Raw genomic sequence first — 19,986 nt, forward strand, 5'->3', positions numbered from 1 at the left:
TAACATATCTTAGCCATAATGAAAATCATACAGCTGTCCAGCATCCAAGAAAGCATCAAGTCTGCGAGGAGAATGAAATTAGTATTTTAGTTGGATTAGGATTGTGTGTAATTTTAGTTCAGCATGTTTGTAATTAATGCAGTAGTTAAAAGCATGTAGGAGTAGTTAATAGCCACCTTCGAGGCTCCCCTCATGCTGGAGGAGGAAGCTCGAGGTGTTTTAGTTTGCTTGCCTATATATGGGCCAAGGTTAGATGTAGAAAGGGTTGGATACTTAATAGAAAAACAGTGTTGTTTTGGGCCATTGTAAGACCTTTTTTGACAGTAATAGTAAAACAGAGTTATTCTCTTCTCAAGATTCTCGAAGGATTGTCATGATCAAATGTAGTGATGATGTGTTATACTTTATGTTATTTTATGGTTTTGTTGTATGCAATCACTCAGAATTCATAATTATATGCTCTGACTTCCTGTGTATACAGCAAGCTATGTGTTGGTGGAATATGTTTGACATGTAATGCTTAGAGCCTTGATTTCCATGAGGTCACTGTGTTTTCCTTGTTTACTTGATATTATAGACTCCATAGCCCAATGAGAGCTAGTTTGATGTGTCTCCAACCAGTTATGCTTTCATAAGTGAATAAAGAGTTAGCCATCTAGTGTTTGAAGGATTTTATTAAGAGTTGTGAGAGAGCCCTCTCTGATTAGGAAGGCTAATTCCTAATCTAAAGTTTGGTCTGAAACAGTTACATGAGACCTTGCTTGGTTGCAGTCCCTAGTACTGGTTTTGTGATAACATTTTGGTGCGTCTGCCGGGAGCTTAAGATTGGATTTCTGAAGGTAGCCGGAGTTCAAATGATTTTCAAGGCTGCAAAACTACCTTGGCGACTCCACACAGCAAAGAACAAATTAGAAGGTGACTCCACTGCTAGAAGATCAGTAGCTTGATGAAGTTTCAAGATGGCAGTGAGTGGCTCACATTCCAAAGGATCATGGATAAAGGTTTCAAATTTCCTGAATATTTTTCTTATGAAGCACGGCACCTTATTGATTGTTTGCTGGATATGGACCCATCTAAAAGATTGGCTTCTGGCCCTGAAGGGTATGCTTCTCTCAAGAGTCATCCTTTCTTCAAGAGAGTTGACTGGGATAATGTTAGGGGTATGCTGGCTCCAAAGTTAGCCCCACCATTAACTGTTGACAAGGAAGATGAAGCTGAAGATGCTGGGTGGTTTCTTTCACATGCTGGATATGGTTCTACTAATGATGAAGCACCTCCCAAAGAGAAAGAGTTGGCCTCATCATCAGTGGCAGTAGAGAATAAGGAGCACAAGGCTAAATTTTATACTATCGATGCTTTTGACTCTAAATGGGAGAAATTCCTAGATCCAGGGGAGTTCATTGTGATGGTTTCATTGGTTAAGAAGATTCGGAAACTTTACAACAAAAAGATGCAGCTGATGCTGACAGACAAGCCAAAGTTGATATATGTAGACCTAGTCAAATTGGTACAGAAGGGTGAGATAGTTTGGTATGATAATCTTAAGGAGCTTAATGTCCAAGTGTTGAATTCTTCCAACTTTAAGATCTGTACTTTAAAAAGGATCACCTCATTTGAAGATTTGAAGACAGCAAGGAATACTACACTGACTTTACGTTCCAGTTGGGATTTATGAAGGCTTAATTTATTTGTGGTATGTGACAAATCTATCTCCTTCAGGTGTGAGGAGTATCTTGAGCAAAAGGTTATACCAACAGAAGGATCAAGACATTATTACTCATCTTCTGTGGACGGTCCAGTACGCAGTAAATTACCTTACATGGATGTTGTGGGAGGTTCCAAGAGTCCTTTAACAGAGGAGACAAGTTTTTCCTCAGGAGAGATATTTGTTGCAAGCAAACCTTTTCAAAACAATCAAGTGCTTAAGCCATGAACACTGATGATTATTTAGAAAACCAGAGAGGAAGAGTGTATTTTTTGAAATCACACAGCAGTTTCGTAGCGCGCTACGAAACTGCTGTAGGTGATGATTTTAAAAGCGCAGAGCAGCTAGTCTGACACGGTGAGCAGGAGTCTCATGTAACTGTTTCAGACCATACTTTAGATTAGGAATTAGCCTTCCTAATCAGAGAGGGCTCTCTCACGACTCTTGACAAAATCCTTCAAACACTAGAGGGCTAACTCTTCACACATTTATAAAAATATAGCTGGCTGGACATACATCAAATTGGTCTTCATTGGGCTATGGAGTCTCTCACAGTTAATAAACCAAATCACAGTCATCTCATGGAAGCCAAGGCTCTTTGCATCATCAGATGTTCAAACATAATTTACCTAAATCAAAGCCTGCTGAACATACAGGAAGTCAGAGCATTAAAAAATGAATTCTGAGTGATGTTCTAACATGCTTCACCAAAACCCACAGCTTGTCAAGCACACAGGAAGTCAGAGCATATAATATGAATTCTGAGGGATTGTGCCATAACAAGGCTGTAAAAAGAACATTAAGAAACTAAACCACCATCACATTTGAACAAAAAGATGCATTGAGAATCTTGGGAAGAAAAAACTCTGTTTGCCATTACTGTAACAGTCTTTTCATAAGCTCTAAAAAACTGTTTTTGTATATACAGTCCAACCCTTTCTACATCTAACCTTGGCTCATATATAGGCAAGCAAACTAAAACACCCCGAGCATCCTCCTCCAGCATGAGGGGAGCCTCGAAGGTGGCTATTAATTATTCCTACATGCTACTCACTAATGCATTAATTACAAATATGCTGAACTATAATTACACACTATCCTAATCAAAATAAAATACTAATTTCATTCTCCTCGTATGCTTGATGCTTTCTTGAATGCTTTGACAGCTGTCCTCCTCCAATTAATCTGATATGGCTGAGCTACAGGTGCAATGGATGCTGATTTAGGATGCTTAAGAGCGTTGATGGCTCATTAATTGACCAGAAGAGATGCTCCTATCTTAACGGTCTCTGTCTCCCAACATTCTCCTAAAGTATAGCAGCATGTTCCCAAATCTTTTAATAACTCCAGGTATGGAATGATGCCAGGTTTCTGATGTGCTGTAGGTGGTCTTGATAAACAGCTGTTCCTTTTCCTCAACTCCTGCTCACCGTGTCAGACTAGCTGCTCTGCGCTTTTAAAATCATCACCTACAGCAGTTTCGTAGCGCGCTACGAAACTGCTGTGTGATTTCAAAAAATACACTCTTCCTCTCTGTTTTCTAAATAATCATCAGTGTTCATGGCTTAAGCACTTGATTGTTTTGAAAAGGTTTGCTTGCAACAAATATCTCTCCTGAGGAAAAACTTGTCTCCTCTGTTAAAGGACTCTTGGAACCTCCCACAACATCCATGTAAGGTAATTTACTGCGTACTGGACCGTCCACAGAAGATGAGTAATAATGTCTTGATCCTTCTGTTGGTATAACCTTTTGCTCAAGATACTCCTCACACCTGAAGGAGATAGATTTGTCACATACCACAAATAAATTAAGCCTTCATAAATCCCAACTGGAACGTAAAGTCAGTGTAGTATTCCTTGCTGTCTTCAAATCTTCAAAAGCAAGATTACACTTGGTAGCATGAGCTTGGTTGATTAAACAGAGAGTGGAAGGACAGGTGATGGAATGTCTTTTAAATGCCAATATCTATGTATAATTTTTTATGCCACTGTTTATGAACATATCTAGGACCTGATTCTTCATTAGACAAAAGTGGTTTCAAAACTCTGATGTATGTCAGAATGACCATGACAGGGCTGTTATCAGATAAAACTCGCTTCAAAGCTTCGATATATGTTAGAATGACTATGATAGGGCTGTCATATTGACATTTTTGGAAACTGTTTATGAAACAAGATATGTTACCAGCAATACTTTTATCACTTCCTATGCTTAAGCATATCTGTGAAATGCAGGAACATATATAATAAATCTAATTTTGTTTTCATAATAAAATAATTTTTTCTGTCTGAGCAGAATAAGGTAGTTGAACATCATATGAGAACCAATCTGGTTATAACTAGCTAACATGACATTTTAATCTAAGGTTTAAATAGACAAAATGTCTTGATTCATCATTATACGGAGCTAGTTGCATGCATTACTCAACTTGTACTTGTTGGGATCATCTCAAATAATATTGTTGTTATGATTATAACAATTGATAATATTAATATTAATATTAATGTAAACACAAAATAAACAATGACAATTTCAGATTTGAATTCCAATATAATTGAATGACAGAAAAGATCTCAATGACTGAATACAGCTTAAATATCTATGTTTTTTAAAACAATCACAGAGCAACTCGACTATAAATCTAGAGTAACTGAACCATAAACCTACACAATGCAAAAATTAAAACCCTAACAAATTCACAAAAAGCAATTAATACAAAAATTGACAAAAAGCAATTAGTCGAATAACAGCGTACCTGGAACAAAGCCGAGTATTCAAATTGCTTCTCGTCTAGACCATATTCATGCACAACAGAGCCTGTACCAAGAACCAGAGCTTCACCTAGGCCATCTCGGCCCAAATGACAAGGAAGTCACATGGTGCTCGAAACTGACATTTACGGGAATTTCCATAAAACCCATGCAGGTAACAGAAACCCTCAGTATCACAGAAAAGCTTATAATTTTCGCAAACGAAACATTTCATCCAATATATAAGCAACAGCAAACGAACAACATCTAGTACCAATATAGCAAACCTTGAATTCAGCGCTTGTTAACAAAGCAAATGAACTTAACACTAACTAAATGAGCTTAACAAAGTTGTTAACAAAGCTACCTTGCGTTCTAGCAGTAATATCAGAGTCGAATATTCATACATCCATAACAGAATTACAAACTTGAACAAACATTAAGGACCAAAGTAAACATATACATAAATTATACGAGCGAAAAACGCTGAATACACGCCTAAGATAGGAAACCGTGCAGTTACAAAACAGACTGCAATCTTCAATATTTTAACATTTCAAACAGTTCAAAATCTCCAATTTATTTAGATGTTCATGTGAAAAAACAGTTCAAACTACAAAACACTGCGACTCAATCTGTACCAAGAACCATAGCTTCGCCCAGGTCCACTCGGTTCAAATGATAACGAAGCAACATTGTGGCTGAAACCCACATTTACAGAATTTTCCATAAAACCTATGCAGCTAACAGGAATCCATAGTATCATGGCAGCCAGCAACCGCATCGGTCAACCCAAAGTCAGCGATCTATCAATCGCATATAGTCCCCGGCAGGGATGACGCAGTAAGTGGACTATAAACCTAGAGTAACTGGACCATAAACCTACACAACGAAAAAATTAAAACACTAACAAATTGACAAAAAGCAAGCAATACAAAAATTGACAAAATGCAATTAGTGGAATAACACCGTACCTGCAACGAAGTCGAGCGTTCGAATTCCTTCTCGTCTAGAGCATATGCATGCACAACGCAGCCTATGCCACCACCATGAGAAAATGTGCAAATGACGTAATTGGTTAACGAAGTCTGCACACAAAACCCTCAGTATTCAACCAGAATGCCATTAACTTATAATGCTCAAATAACCATGGACTGTTGCATGCAGGTAACAGAAACTCTTAGTATTTAACCAGAATGCCATTAACTTATAATGCAGTAGCCGAACTTAACCTCTAAACAATACAACCAAGAATCACAGCTTCACGCAGACACTTAGCCAAATTTCCATAAAGCTCATGCAACTAAGACAAACCCTCAGTATTGAACCAGAATGCCATTAACTTATAATGCTGAAATAACCATGCACTCTTGCATCCAAGTAACAGAAACCCTCAGTATTTAACCAGAATGCTATTAACTTATAATGCAGTAGCTGAACTTACCAAAGTGACAGCACACAGTCGAGCGATAGAAGCTGCACCTGGAACAACACAACCGCAACCAAACGTTTGCGATAGAGTTAACCAAACAGCCAGGAACCGCATTGTGTTTTGACCGCAGACAATACAACAAATACAAAGGAAAAATCGCAGAGACCGCAGAGCTAAACAACCAAGCAACAATAATAATCCAAATGCCATTAACTTATAATGCAGTAGCCGAACTTAACCTGTAAACAATACAACTAAGAATCACAGCTTCACGCAGACATTTACCGAAATTTCCATAAAACCCATGTAGCTAAGACAAGCCCTCAGTATTCAACCAGAATGCCATTAACTTATAATGCTCAAATAACCATGGACTGTTGCATGCAGGTAACAGCAATCCTCAGAGCAGGCAGGAACCGCATTGTGTTTTCAGCGCAGACAATATAACAAATACAAAACAAAAATCGCACAGACCGCAGAGCTAAAGAACCAAGTAACAATAACAACCCAAAGCCGCGAACAGGGCAAAAGCCAAATAACCATGAACTGTTGCATGCACGTAACAGAAATGCTCAGTATTTAACCAGATTGCCATAGAGTAGCCGAACTTACGAAAGGCACACCCAGCAAGCAGGAACCCCAGCGCACACGAAAAATCGCACAGACTGCAGAGCTAAACAACCAAGGAACAATACCCGAGCACGCAGGAACTCCACCGCAGACGAAAAATCGCACAGAGTGCAAAGCTAAACAAGCAACTAACAATACCAATCCAAAGGCTGCGAAGACAGTAAAACCCAAAGGCCGCGAAGACAGTAAAACCCAAAGGCCGCGAACATACTAAAACCCAAGCCGAACTTTCCAGCATGTCGACGAGCAACAGCTGGCCGTTGACGAGACCACCACAGCGCATGCCGACCACAGCTAAGACAAACCGTCACTATTCAACCAGAATGCCATTAACTTATAATGCTCAAATAACCATGGACACTTGCATGCACGCAAGACAAAACGTCAGTATTCAACCAGAACACAAACCCTCAGTATTCACAATAATAATCCAAATGCCATTAACTTATAATGCAGTAGCCGAACTTAACCTCTAAACAATACAACTAAGAATCATAGCTTCACGCAGACATTTAGCGTAGCAACTCTACCGCAGACCAAACATCGCACACACTGCAGACCTAAAGAAGCAAGTAACAATACCAACCCGAATGCCGCGAAGACAGTAAAACACAAGCCGAACATTCCAGCATCTCGAGGACGGACACCTGGCCGCCGATCAGACCACTAGACCACATGCAACCACGTGCCCCTCGCGCGCCACGTGTCATTCGCCTCGAACCATGTGAAGCGCGTAATAAGACCCCCAACCGTTTCCGCCCCGTAAAGCTTAGTTCGACTTAGGAAATATGCCAAATGTTTGCAAAAATCCTGTCCGTCAACCCATGGACAAACCCTCAGTATTGAACCAGAATGCCATTAACTTAAAATGCTCAAATAACCATGGACACTTGCATGCACGTAAGACAAAACCCCAGTATTCAACCAGAAGACAAACCCTGAGTATTCATAATAATAATGCAAATGCCATTAACTTATAATGCAGTAGCCGAACTTAACCTCTAAACAATACAACTAACAATCATAGCTTCACGCAGACATTTACCCAAATTTGCATAAAACCCATGCAGCTAAGACAAAACCTCAGTATTCAACCACAATTCCATTAACTTATAATGCCCAAACAGCCATGGACTCTTGCATGCAACTAACACAACAGGCAGGAACCGCATTGTGTTTTCACCGCACACAATAGAACAAATAGAAAGGAAAAATCGCACAGACCGCGCAGCTAAACAACCAAGTAATCATAATAACCCAAAGACCGCGAACAGGTTAAAACCCAAATAGCAATGGACTCTTGCATGCAGGTAACAGAAACCCTGAATATTTAACCAGAATAACTTACCAAATTCACACCGAGCAGACAGGAACCCCACCGCAGATGACAAATCGCACAGACTGCAGAGCTAAACAAGCAACTAACAATACCAACCCAAAGGCCGCGAAGACAGTAAAACCCAAGCCGAACTTTCCAGCATGTCGAGCAGGAACAGCTGGCCGCCGATCAGACCACCATATCGCATGCCGACGACAGCCAAGACAAAGACTGCAAGCAACAATACCCGGGCAGGCAGGACCTCTACCGCAGACCAAACATCGCACAGAACAATACCAACCCAAATGCCGCGAACACACTAAAACACACCCCATGGCTTCCAGCATCTCGAGGACGGACACCTGGCCGCCGATCACACCACCAGACCGCATGCAACCACGTGCCCCTCACGCGCGCCACGTGCCATTCGCCTCGAACCAGAATGCCATTAACTTAAAATGCTCAAATAACCATGGACAGTTGCATGCACGTAAGACAAAACCCCAGTATTCAACCAGAAGACAAACCCTGAGTATTCACAATAATAATCCAAATGCCATTAACTTATAATGCAGTAGCCGAACTTAACCTCTAAACAATACAGCTAACAATCATAGCTTCACGCAGACATTTACCCAAATTTGCATAAAACCCATGCAGCTAAGACAAAACCTCAGTATTCAACCACAATTCCATTAACTTATATTGCCCAAACAACCATGGACTCTTGCATGCAGCTAACACAACAGGCAGGAACCACATTGTGTTTTCACCGCACACAATAGAACAAATAGAAAGGAAAAATCGCACAGACCGCGCAGCTAAACAACCAAGTAATCATAATAACCCAAAGGCCGCGAACAGGGCAAAACCCAAATAGCAATGGACTCTTGCATGCAGGTAACAGAAACCCTGAATATTTAACCAGAATAACTTACCAAAGTCACACCGAGCAGACAGGAATTCCACCGCAGATGACAAATTGCACAGACTGCAGAGCTAAACAAGCAACTAACAATACCCGAGCAGCCGGGAACTTCACCGCAGACGAAAAATCGCACAGACTGCAGAGCTAAACAAGCAAGTAACAATACCAACCCAAAGGCCGCGAAGACAGTAAACCCCAAAGGCCGCGAAGACAATAAAACCCAAGCCGAACTTTCCAGCATGTCAAGCAGGAACAGCTGGCCACCGATCATACCACCATACCGCATGCCGACGACAGCCAAGACAAACCCTCAGTATTCAACCAGAATGCCATTAACTTATAACGTTCAATTAACCATGGACTCTTGCATGCACGTAAGAGAAACCCTCAGTATCTAACCAGAAGGCAAACCCTCAGTATTCAACTAGAATGCCATCGCCGAACTCACCAAAGCCACACCGAGTAGGCAAGAACTCCACCATAGACGAAAAATCGCACAGACTGCAAGCAACAATACCCGGGCAGGTAGGACCTCTACCGCAGACCAAACATCGCACAGAACAATACCAACCCAAATGCCGCAAACACACTAAAACACACCCCATGGCTTCCAGCATCTCGAGGACGGACACCTGGCCGCCGATCACACCACCAGACCGCATGCAACCACGTGCCCCTCACGCGCGCCACGTGCCATTTGCCTCGAACCATGCGAAGCGCGTAATAAGACCCCCAACCATTGCCGCCCCGTAAACCTTAATCCGACTTAGGAAAAGGGGCAAATATTTCCCAATATCGCCGCGGTCAACCCAAAGTCAGCGATCTATCGATCGCTTATAGTCCCCGGCAGGGACTAATAACTTTTATATATATATATATATATATTTAAAGTGTATGATTTAAATTATTGAATATTATAATTTTGTTTAAAAAATTAATCATAAAATTTTAATAAAAAAATTAAAATTAAAATTGTATTAGCTTACAAGGTATAGGATAGAGAGTGATAGAGTGTTATATTAAGGCATTATGTGATGTTCTGGATCGTGGTTACTCAAGCCACAATGTGCAAGTAATCTTAGGACTCACATTATCTAACAAATAAAAGAAAATAAATTATATCAAAAAATATATTTTATAATTTAATATATATATATATATATATATATAGATTATTAAAAAAATCTTCACATTAAATCAGATATGTTACTATAAAAAATTATTCACGATTTCAAATGTTGTATTTGCCTCCAAAACAAGACATTTACAAAACATGTGTCCTAAGGCAGAGAAAGATCCAAAAAGAAAAAAGAAACGACCCTAAATGCCAAAGGGATGGCAATTCCTACAACAACATTTCCCCGAGGAAGAGGTTGAAGGAAAAATGGAGAATTCTACAAGTGTGGATGATCAGAGCCCATAAAAAATATTAGTGGAAGGAGCAGTTGAGTAGGCAGGAACAATGGTTCAAAGCCCAAAAATTATTGACGAGGCAAAAACTATAGTTCTAGTGCCACAGAATGAGCAAAATTCCCCTAAAAAGGAGATAGAAGGCATTAAAAGAACCCATGTATCTAAGAGTTCAGACTCAGATAAGAAGTCCCACTGAAGGCGGAAGAGAATGATTTGGCTATCATAAGTGTTGAAAAATGCACCAAGAAATTCTCAATTTGGTTTTGCCTTGATTAAATTGAGAAAATTCAAATTTCCACATCAGCAAACAACTTGGATGTAGTGAACTTATGTGACATGGCTTGTGTCACCCAGTTTACTTAGTAAATTCGAGTTGGAGAAGTCAGAGTTCAATTAAGCATGTGTGATTGCTAATTTGTAGCAATCAAGGTCAGTTATTTCAAGTTGTTTTTAGTTAAACTATTTCCAACTATTAGAGGAACTAATTGAAGGTAAGTTGTGCAGTGAGACTTCAGTCTAACTCCGTGATCATCCAGTTAACTGATCAATCAACACAAAATAGCTAGTGCATGCAGATAATTTGAGTTCCCCAATTGTGGTGGAGATTCTGAGGCAATGTAACATCAATTCTAGACTAGTCTTGAGTGTACAAGTGTCGCATGCAGGCAGATGATCAACCTTTGGAATTGCACAATCAATTTGAGGAATTTCGTGAATAACAGGGGCCTAAATTCTCAAGGAATTGCACAAGGAAATAGGGGCTCAAGTAGATGCATAATTTGACTAAGTCTGGGTCAAAGCTTCTCATTGAGCATATAGATAGGTTATTCACTTGCAAGTTCTGCTTAGTTGAGCAAAAGAAATTGTAATACATCTCTATTCATTGCACAAGGAAATAGGGGCTCAAGTAGATGCATAATTTGACTAAGTCTGGGTCAAAGCTTCTCATTGAGCATATAGATAGGTTATTCACTTGCAAGTTCTGCTTAGTTGAGCAAAAGAAATTGTAATACATCTCTATTCATCAAATTAATGCAAGCATGCAAAGGGGTTTTTAGCAAATTGCTTTCCCCTAGAAAAATACAGTGTGCATGTGTGTTATTCCTCGTTGCATATTTCTTATTGATGTTCTAAATTTTGAATTGAATTCTGCAGAGTAGTAGAGTAGATTTGTGTCTTGTGATTTTGATTAAAATTTCATGAGCAGTTGCAAATATATACCATAATTTCTACCATAAGTGATATTCCCAATCAAGGAGGTTGACAAAAAGTGGAGAAGAATAAAGGCAGAAAATGGTAGCTAAATGTCTTCATGCTTAGCTATTAAATTTATTTTTTTAGTGTTGTTTTTTTAGTTTGTTTTCATGGGCATCAATGCTAATATGATCAAATGTTTTTTAGCATCTGCAAAAAAATATAATTTTGTTTTTTGAATAAAATTGCGATATTTTCAACCCACAAGGCGTAGAATATATGGTGATGGGGTGTACTATTAAGTAACTTCATGTTGTGAAGATCACCGTTTCGAAATTTCATGGGAAAAAATCTAGTCATGTTAAGGGTTGGTGTGGCCCACACCAAGTGTGAGGTGATTTTGATGGCTTAGATGCCCCTAGGTCACGGTTTCTCAAGCCACAAGTCAAGCCTAATGTAATCTGTGATGAACTTAGACCACTTGACAAAACAATTCAAGCCTAATATAATCTATGATGAACTCGGACCACTTGACAAACAAAAAATATTGTGATTTTTCCTTAGAAAATTTGTGATGCTATAAAATAATCTCCACATTAAATTAAATATATTATTTTAAAATGTTAAGCATTTTTATGAAAATAAATTTTAACTAATATATATGAATAAAAATTATTTTAAAAATAAAAATAAATATATAAAATAATATAATTTGAATAATTAATTAATTAATTGAAAAACATAACAATAAAATAAATTAATATAATTTGTTTTTTCTTCACACTATTAAGCATTCATAATTTAATTTTTTTATATGTTTTAACATTTAATAAATTTAAAAATATTTAAATTTACATATAATTATATATATATATATATATATATATGTATGTTTGTGTGTGTATGTGTGTGGGGTAATTTTCATTTTATTAAGAAAGTTAAGTAAGATTATAAGTAAATTAAATTTATTTGAAATAATAATAAAATTTACATTTAAGAGAAAAACCATTTCCTCTTATACTCAATAAATTTAAGATTAAAAGAAATTTAAGATAATAAATTTTAAATTATAAAATAAAATTCATGTTAATTTGAATTGTGTGCTTGATTATCATACTAAAACTATTATGACAAGTTGTTCATTATAATACAAATTGACATGGTTACCTTTATGCACAAGTCCAACATAGGTATATATGTATATTGTTGTGGAAGAAACTAAAAACCTAAATGTAAGGTGTTCAAATCCAAGGGGGTAGAGTATGTGTACCTTTGTAGAATTTTTTTTAATAAGAAAAATGTGTGTGGCTAGTACCAACAACCTACACGCCAATGCCAGTAGGAATGTGTGACTTAGAAAGGGTCGAGACATTCGACGACATTCCCATCAATGATCATTTGGGGGACCCATGCTAGGGGATGGCTATCCCTCGAGCCTAATAACAACATGATTATAGTAATCAATAAGTATGTATAAACTCTATCCCCCTCTAATTTTGAACCTATGAACTTTGAGGAAAAAATTCATCTTCTTAACCATTATGCCTGCTCAATTTTGTATTACAACTTTGTAGACTTTACTAGTTAATTCGTCACACAGAGAGGGGCCTCTTTTCTTGTAAACAATTAAGGATCTTATAAACCAATTTAAAATCTAACTTGTTTGTAACACAACTATTGTAACCCCCTATGTATTTGTGCATATCTTTACTAAATGGTGAGCCCAGATGTGTTTAGCCTGTGTGCAACATACCTAGTGCCTTAATTGCTCCATTAAGGTTGTAGGGCTTGGGATTCAAACCCAACCTCATTGATCACCTTAAGGAATTGGGGTCATAAAAAAATCTCTTTCTTCAACTGCCTCAAAATTTATTTCTAAGACACCATTGTCTTTTGATCATTTGGATTGTTCTCTAAGTGTCACATAGTCATTCATGACATGATATTTGGTAGATACATGGCATTCCTTTCACCAAAGTGTCACCATCATACATGAGATTCCAACTGCCACATCATAACCTTATTGAGTTCTAGTAGTATCAGGAGGAAAACCTAATATTAAAGGTCCCAACTTCCCGATACCCGACATCTGATATCTTGACCTCCTGATTGGTAATAAGTTGATACACCATAGTACGTTTACGAGATTATTTCCCTATTAATCAATGCTTATGTCAGGTTATATTAGTATTGTGGGTTAAATCCTAATCTTGATCTCCAAAGGTCTAATATCTAAAATGTCTATAGGAATAGGATAATATCCAACTCTTAATACCCCAAAAGTCGATAATCCATAGGGTCGATACACCATTGCAAGTCAACTTTTCTCAATCTAGTCAACAAACATCCACTGATATGAATATTCATATTAATTAATGGACTTGCTAATGTCTATTAGTATCAGCAATTTGTATTGTGTATTGATCAAGTATTTCCTGACACTTGATAGTCAATCATCCTAGTATTCGATATCCATGTCAAATCTACCTTGGTTTCCACCTTAGTTCCATTACACACTCTAATCTACGCCATATTTCCATGTTTTCATGCCGCATTAGCACCATCGAAACATATCACATCATCATGACACATCATCCTTCCATGCCAGCATACCACATCAAAACCATGTTAGCATCTCACATGAAGACCTTATTGAGTTACCTTATTATCAGGAGGAAAACAGAATATATGGTATCTAAACTTCCAAATAGATCGAGGACCAATAAGCTGAAGTCCTAGCCACTTTATTAACGTTTTGTCTATTTATATAAAGATATATTTCATCTTCTATAATTTCATGTTTTGTAAATATCAGGAGGTTAAAGATGGATATGACTCAACAAATCACCTGAAAATCAGTGTGTCATAGTAGGCAACGGATATCCATCAGATGATGACTCCCAAAGCTCTCGTCTTCATTTACCATAGAGATGTTTGGCTATATTAAGATCATGTCTTAGCATTGGTCATTATGTATCGTCGTGTCTAAAATCCAAAACCTTGATATCCTAATAATAAATAGTTCGATAGGTTGATGTACCATAATTAAAAGATAGAAGAACTTATTGTTTTTTTTTTTTTGACAATAACGGTTAGATTTATTTGGGCGGTAAACAAGCTACCGCGTGCTATTACAGTTCTGGAGATTCAAAGACAGAGAACTGGGGAGTTCTTGATGATGCAGAGGATGTTCGCTTCTAAACCGGAGATTTGCTGGTCCAACCGGTGTTTTGAAACGGAGAAGAAAGCTGCGTCGACTTTGACATAAGGTCGCTTAGTATTGGCTGTAGAACGCACAATGCCATCAGACTTCAAACGTAGCTTGAGCTTGCTGTGCCACAGGCCATCGCTGCTAATGATCTTCCTGCGGGTCTTTAAAATGCTGAGCCAAAAGGCGTCATTGGCATAGGGACCTGAATGACCGCGATTTGGGGAGAATGCTTCATCAGCTGGAAGCCCCAACGCAAGATTTGGGTAGAACCGCTATTGCTGCTTTCCGGAAGTGAAAATCTCTGTTTATGCTGAACCAAACCTTCAGGGAAGAAAGCGTGGAGATGATCCAACTGAAATTGGGATGCGCCCTTGAGGTTCCTTAGAGGGCTTTTGTGAAGCAGGAACAAACAGAAAACAGAGGTCAATAAATGGAGACTGAAATCAGGCTTGAATTGTCGGATTACTTGAACAGAGGTCCCGAGGAGTAGGAAAGAGGGGGGAATAGGAAGCCCTTGGTTCAAGGAGGATAGGAGGATCAAACAGCAGGAAATTTAGGGAATGAAACAAGAAGATTCTGTTCAGTTAACCACCAAGGATCTTCGAGAGCATAGGGCACCAAGATTGGCCTCTGTATCAGCTTGGGAGTTGAGATTTCTCAGGATATGGAAGAAGGAGATTTTATTGAATTTGGGCAGCAGAAGTCTGATTTTCCTGATGATGGTGGCTAACTGAACCTAGTGGGAGGTCTTAGGGCGAAGCATGGCCTGGATGATAAGTCTTGAATCTCCAAATACTGAGAGAGAAAGAATATTTCTTTTAATCGCCAGTGTCAGCCCCTGCCATAATGCTAGAGCCTCCGCTCTGTTGTTGGTTTCAGTTCCCAGACCCCAGTGAAATCTCAGTTCCGGAAAACCTCCAGGACTAATTAGAACTCCACCACTGCCGGCAACCCCTGGGTTTCCTTTAGAGGCCCCATCGAAGAATAAACAGTGATCTTCCAGGGCCGATCTCCACTTGATGAACTCTTGTTCTTCCAGCCTAATCTCCCAATCGGCATGAACGGGAACAGGGTGAAAGGGCCTTTCCTTCAGATTTGGAACCAATTCTTTGAACCATTTCTCCTCTTCTTTGAGCAGACTCATTTCATTCCTTGATGAAGTATTGGATTCCATTGCCTCGCCCAGCAAAGCTTTTACTTTTGAGATAACTCTTATTGCAGTGCAACTTTCTTCACGAAAGATTCTGTTGTTCCTTTCCAACCATAGTTTCCAGCAAATAAATTTAGGGATCCACATCCAGCTGGTTTTAAGAAGACTTTTATTTTTAAGGCAGAAGGGGGATAAGCTGGCCCAAGATCTGAACAGGGCAGGAATGTTATCTGGAAGATCAAGGTTAGTTGGCTCTAACAGCAGAACTCCCCTCCAGACTTCTTGAGCGAAGGGGCAAAGCAGCAACAGATGACTGATAGTTTCTTCATCAGACCGACAGAGTGGGCATTTGGAGGGTCCTTCCATCCCTCTTCTTCTCAAGTTATCTCTGGTAAGAATGCTTTGGTGGGCAGCGGTCCAACAAAAAAATTCGATTTTTGGAAGAGCTGGGAAATCCCAAATAAATTTCCATTGGGCTGGATTTGGAGGAGCATGTGGGACAGCCATAGTTCTTTTATAACCTTCAGAAACAGTATAATGGCCAGAGATGGATCCCCAGCCTCTTTTGTCTTTAGCAGTGGCCTTTGAAGGAGATTTACCTTGGAGTATATCTAGAAGTAAAGAAGCTTCCCCCTGCAGCATTATGGGGACCTCCCCCAGATTCCAACCATCCCAGGTTCTATCAGGAGCTTCCTTCCAATTCGAAATATCCCACAGTGTGTGCAGATTGCAAGACTGAAGCCAATCTTTGATGTTTGTAAGACCATCCACCTGATTCAATGGCTGGTCACCCAAGATCGAATCATCCCAGATTTTGATTTTCCTTCCATTACCAGGGATCCAAAAAAGGTGTTGGCTGAATTGCTCCCTAGCAGCATTGCAAAGATTGAATATTGGTGAACCTTTTAGAATTCTTGGAGGCTTATCCAGGCATCTCAAGTGCTGCCCTTGGAAGTATTTCTTCCAAATAACTCTTTTACTCCAGCTAGTGTTTCCAGAGACTAAATTCCACAGAATCTTGGATCCCAAAGCGAGATTTTGGGCAGCCAAGTTGCGCAGATGGAGGCCTCCTTCCAGAAATGGACGCTTGAGAGTTTCCCAGCTCACTAAGTGGATCCTTCTATCATTGTTATTCCCACCTTCCCACAGAAATCTTCTCAACAGGCTATCTAGCTTACTGAGAAAGGTTTTTGGGGCTAGGAGAATAGAGTTTTGGAATAGAGGCATACTTATTAGGACCGATTTCAAAAGGATGACTTTCCCTGCATTGTTCAACCAAGAGGCACCCCAAGCTTGGATTCTATTCTTTATCTTATCAAGCAGAGGTAGCCAGTGAGCAACTTTAGGCTTAGATTTGAAGATTGGAATCCAGAGGTATTTAAATGACTCCCAGTTACGAATTCCATCCATTTCTAAAAGTCTTGCTATGTCAGACAGCTCTTTGGTCGAACAGTTCCAGCCATAGATAGAGCATTTTCGATAATTGATTTTGCTGCCCGAGATCAACCTGTAAATGTCCAGTTCCCTCTTGAAGTGTCTGGCAGAGATCATGCTGGCTCCTCCAAGCAGCAAAATGTCGTCGGCGAATTGGGCATGATTAATGTCTTTCACCTTGTGAGTAGTTCTGAGGCCAGGCAGAGTTTGATTTTGCTGGTTATGATCTAATTGGAAACTAAGCACCGAGGCTTGGATAGCATATAGGAGCGGAGACAGAGGGCATCCCTGTCTCAGGCCCTTAGAAGCTTGGAAGAAGTTAGTAGAACGGCCGTTGACCAGAGGCGCAATCCAAGGCGAGGAAATACAGGCTTTCACCCAGTTTATGAAGTTTGTTGAGAAGCCTAGCTTCATCATCACAACAAACAGAAATTCATGTCTCACCCTATCGAATGCGTTAGCCAAGTCGAGCTTAATCACCATACCTTTCTCCTTTCTTTGGCAACTAGAGTGAACTGCTTCTTGGACCAGCACAATGTTATCCAAAATCTTTCTTCCTTTTATGAAACCGCCTTGATTTTCAGGGATGATGTCTGGCAAAATGTTTTTCAGCCTGTTGGCTATTATTTTGGACACTAACTTATAACTGGAATTGCACAAGGATATTGGCCTAAATCTACTGAAATCAGTGGCGCCTTTCTCTTTTGGGATCAAGGCGAGAAAGGCTGAGTTGATGCCACCGCCTATCTTTACACAATTTTGGGATTTTCTGACCATCCTCAAAAGATCTTTTTTAATTGTTGACCAGCAAGTCAAAAGGAACCTGAGAGAGAACCCATCTGGGCCTGGGGCTTTATTAGGTTCCATGTTGTTCAGCACCTCCTCTAGCTCTTCCATACTAATTGGAGCTGTCAGCATGACGTTGTCCGAATCCTTGACACATTTGGGGATTAAATCGATCGGATAGGAATGGGGATCAATAGCTGGTTCTTCAGGAGCCGAATAAAGATCTTGATAGAAGGAATATGATGCTCGCTTGATGCCTTCGAAATCCTTAATCACAGTATTTTGGTAATGAATCTCTGAGACTGATTTGAAGTTCTTTCGGGCTTCCGCTTGCTTATGAAAGAAGCTGGTGTTCTTATCTCCGAATTTCAACCAAAGGTTCCTAGACTTCTGTCGCAAAAATTCTTCCTCCTCCCTGCTAGATCTATGAACCTCTTTTTGGAGCTCGACTTCTTTAAGTAGCAGACTTTGAGAAACAGGACTGTGCTCCATATCTAGCTGATGGGCAACAAGCCTATTTAGATTTTCTTTTCTTTTGGCTGTGGGGGATTGCAGTCTTTTAGCCCAATCTTTAAGATTTCTTTTTAGAACCCTAATTTTCTCTTCCCAGAAAAAGAATGGAGAACCATGGACGGGCCTATTCCAAGAGTCGGAGACCACCTCTTGAAAGCCTTCTTGCTGGATCCACAGAGGGCTGAACCGAAATGGGATGGGGCCAAGATTGCAATCAAGGGAAAGCTCGAGAAGAATGGGCTTATGATCAGAGGTGAGATTTGGGAGAATTTTAGAGGATGCCATAAGACCGCAGGTTAGGAAAGAAGAGTGAACAAGGAATCTATCCAACCGGGCAGCAATGTGATTGGGGGCTATTCTTTTATTGGACCAAGTGAATTTACCTGAGGAAGGTTTAATATCCTCCAGGTCCCAGCCCAACATTATGTCTTCAACCCATTCTCTGGAAGGATCCCTGACAATGGAACCTCCCTTTTTCTCATCAAGAGCAAGGGTGACATTCAGGTCACCTGCAATGATGATATTCTCGGGATTTTGCTCTAAAAGAAATGAATGAAGCGAATTCCAGCAGATTTTTTTCTCGCTTGGCAAAACAGGAGCATAAACATTAAACATACTTACTTGCTGACCTGAATCCTTGTGAAGTAGCTGAGTGAAGAGCCAGTGAGGGCTGCTTTTTTCTTGAATAAATTCATAAATGGCGCTGTTCCAGAAGGTGGCTATTCCACCAGAGGCGCCTCTTGCACTAACCGCTCTTCCATGGCCTTTTTTCCAAAAAACTTTACTAGATTGGAGGAGAGAAAGATCCTCCAGCTTTGTCTCCTGGATGAGGAGGATTTTAGGCTAGTATATTCTCACTAGATCTTTCAGGGCTTCCTCTTTCGACCTGCTACCTAAACCTCTGCAATTCCAGGAGACGTATTTCATTATTTACTTTTTTGGGGAGATGTGGCTCCTATTGGAGCCTTGTTACTCTTGTGCCCAGATCTGGTGTTTATCATTGATTTGAGAGTTTTTTGGGAGCCTTGGAGGACATCTTTGTAAGTTTCTTCCTCTCTCTGTTTCTTCTTGGATTTCCGCCCTCTAGTCGTCTTGATTGGAGTGACTAACGAGTTGTCAGTTTCAGAATCTCTCTCTTCTGATTCTCCCTCAGAGTCTGAGGCTAGACTAATATGTTCCTCATTGCCTTCATTGCCCCTCTGACACTCCTCTGGTGAGGGGACTGATGGTTCTGCTTCATTTACATTCCCTTGTTTCTCCTTATTTTCGGTTTCCTCTTGGTCTCCTTATCGTCCACCTTTTCTCCAGAGGGGGATCCATCTTTAGGAGCAACAACGGATTTTGGATTAAGGTGCGGCTTCCCCGTTGGAGCGGAGATGTTCTGTCCCGGAGGCTTTGGAACAGCCTTTCCCTTTCTGATTTCTTTCCATCCTTCTTCTTCAACTGTGTTCCCTGTTGGAGCTTTTGGGCAGTTTCTCTGGAAGTGTCCATGCTCATGGCAGGTTCGACATTTGAAAGGCA

At 39.8% G+C, this 19,986-nt stretch overlaps 1 protein-coding gene across 1 annotated transcript; it reads left to right on the forward strand.

Annotated features, from left to right (window-relative positions):
• The first annotated feature begins 991 nt into the window (after positions 1–991).
• Positions 992–1,933, forward strand: LOC149259776 (3-phosphoinositide-dependent protein kinase 1-like). The gene is made up of 2 exons (XM_089455159.1): positions 992–1,530; positions 1,720–1,933. Exons 1-2 carry the CDS (start codon positions 992–994, stop codon positions 1,931–1,933), a joined length of 753 nt encoding a protein of 250 aa, XP_089311285.1.
• The last annotated feature ends 18,053 nt before the right edge of the window (positions 1,934–19,986 follow it).

Source organism: Pinus tabuliformis, chromosome 6, assembly GCF_031772625.1.
Source record: "Pinus tabuliformis cultivar Carrire ecotype Pingquan chromosome 6, CPIR1, whole genome shotgun sequence".
Taxonomy (NCBI): domain Eukaryota; kingdom Viridiplantae; phylum Streptophyta; class Pinopsida; order Pinales; family Pinaceae; genus Pinus; species Pinus tabuliformis.

Bases quoted from the DNA above. Each gene is read 5' to 3' on its own strand.
- LOC149259776 (XM_089455159.1), top strand. From the start codon at position 992: ATGGATAAAGGTTTCAAATTTCCTGAATATTTTTCTTATGAAGCACGG. The intron at 1,531-1,719 runs GTATGATAATCT...TATCTCCTTCAG, and splicing joins CAGAAGGGTGAGATAGTTTG to GTGTGAGGAGTATCTTGAGC.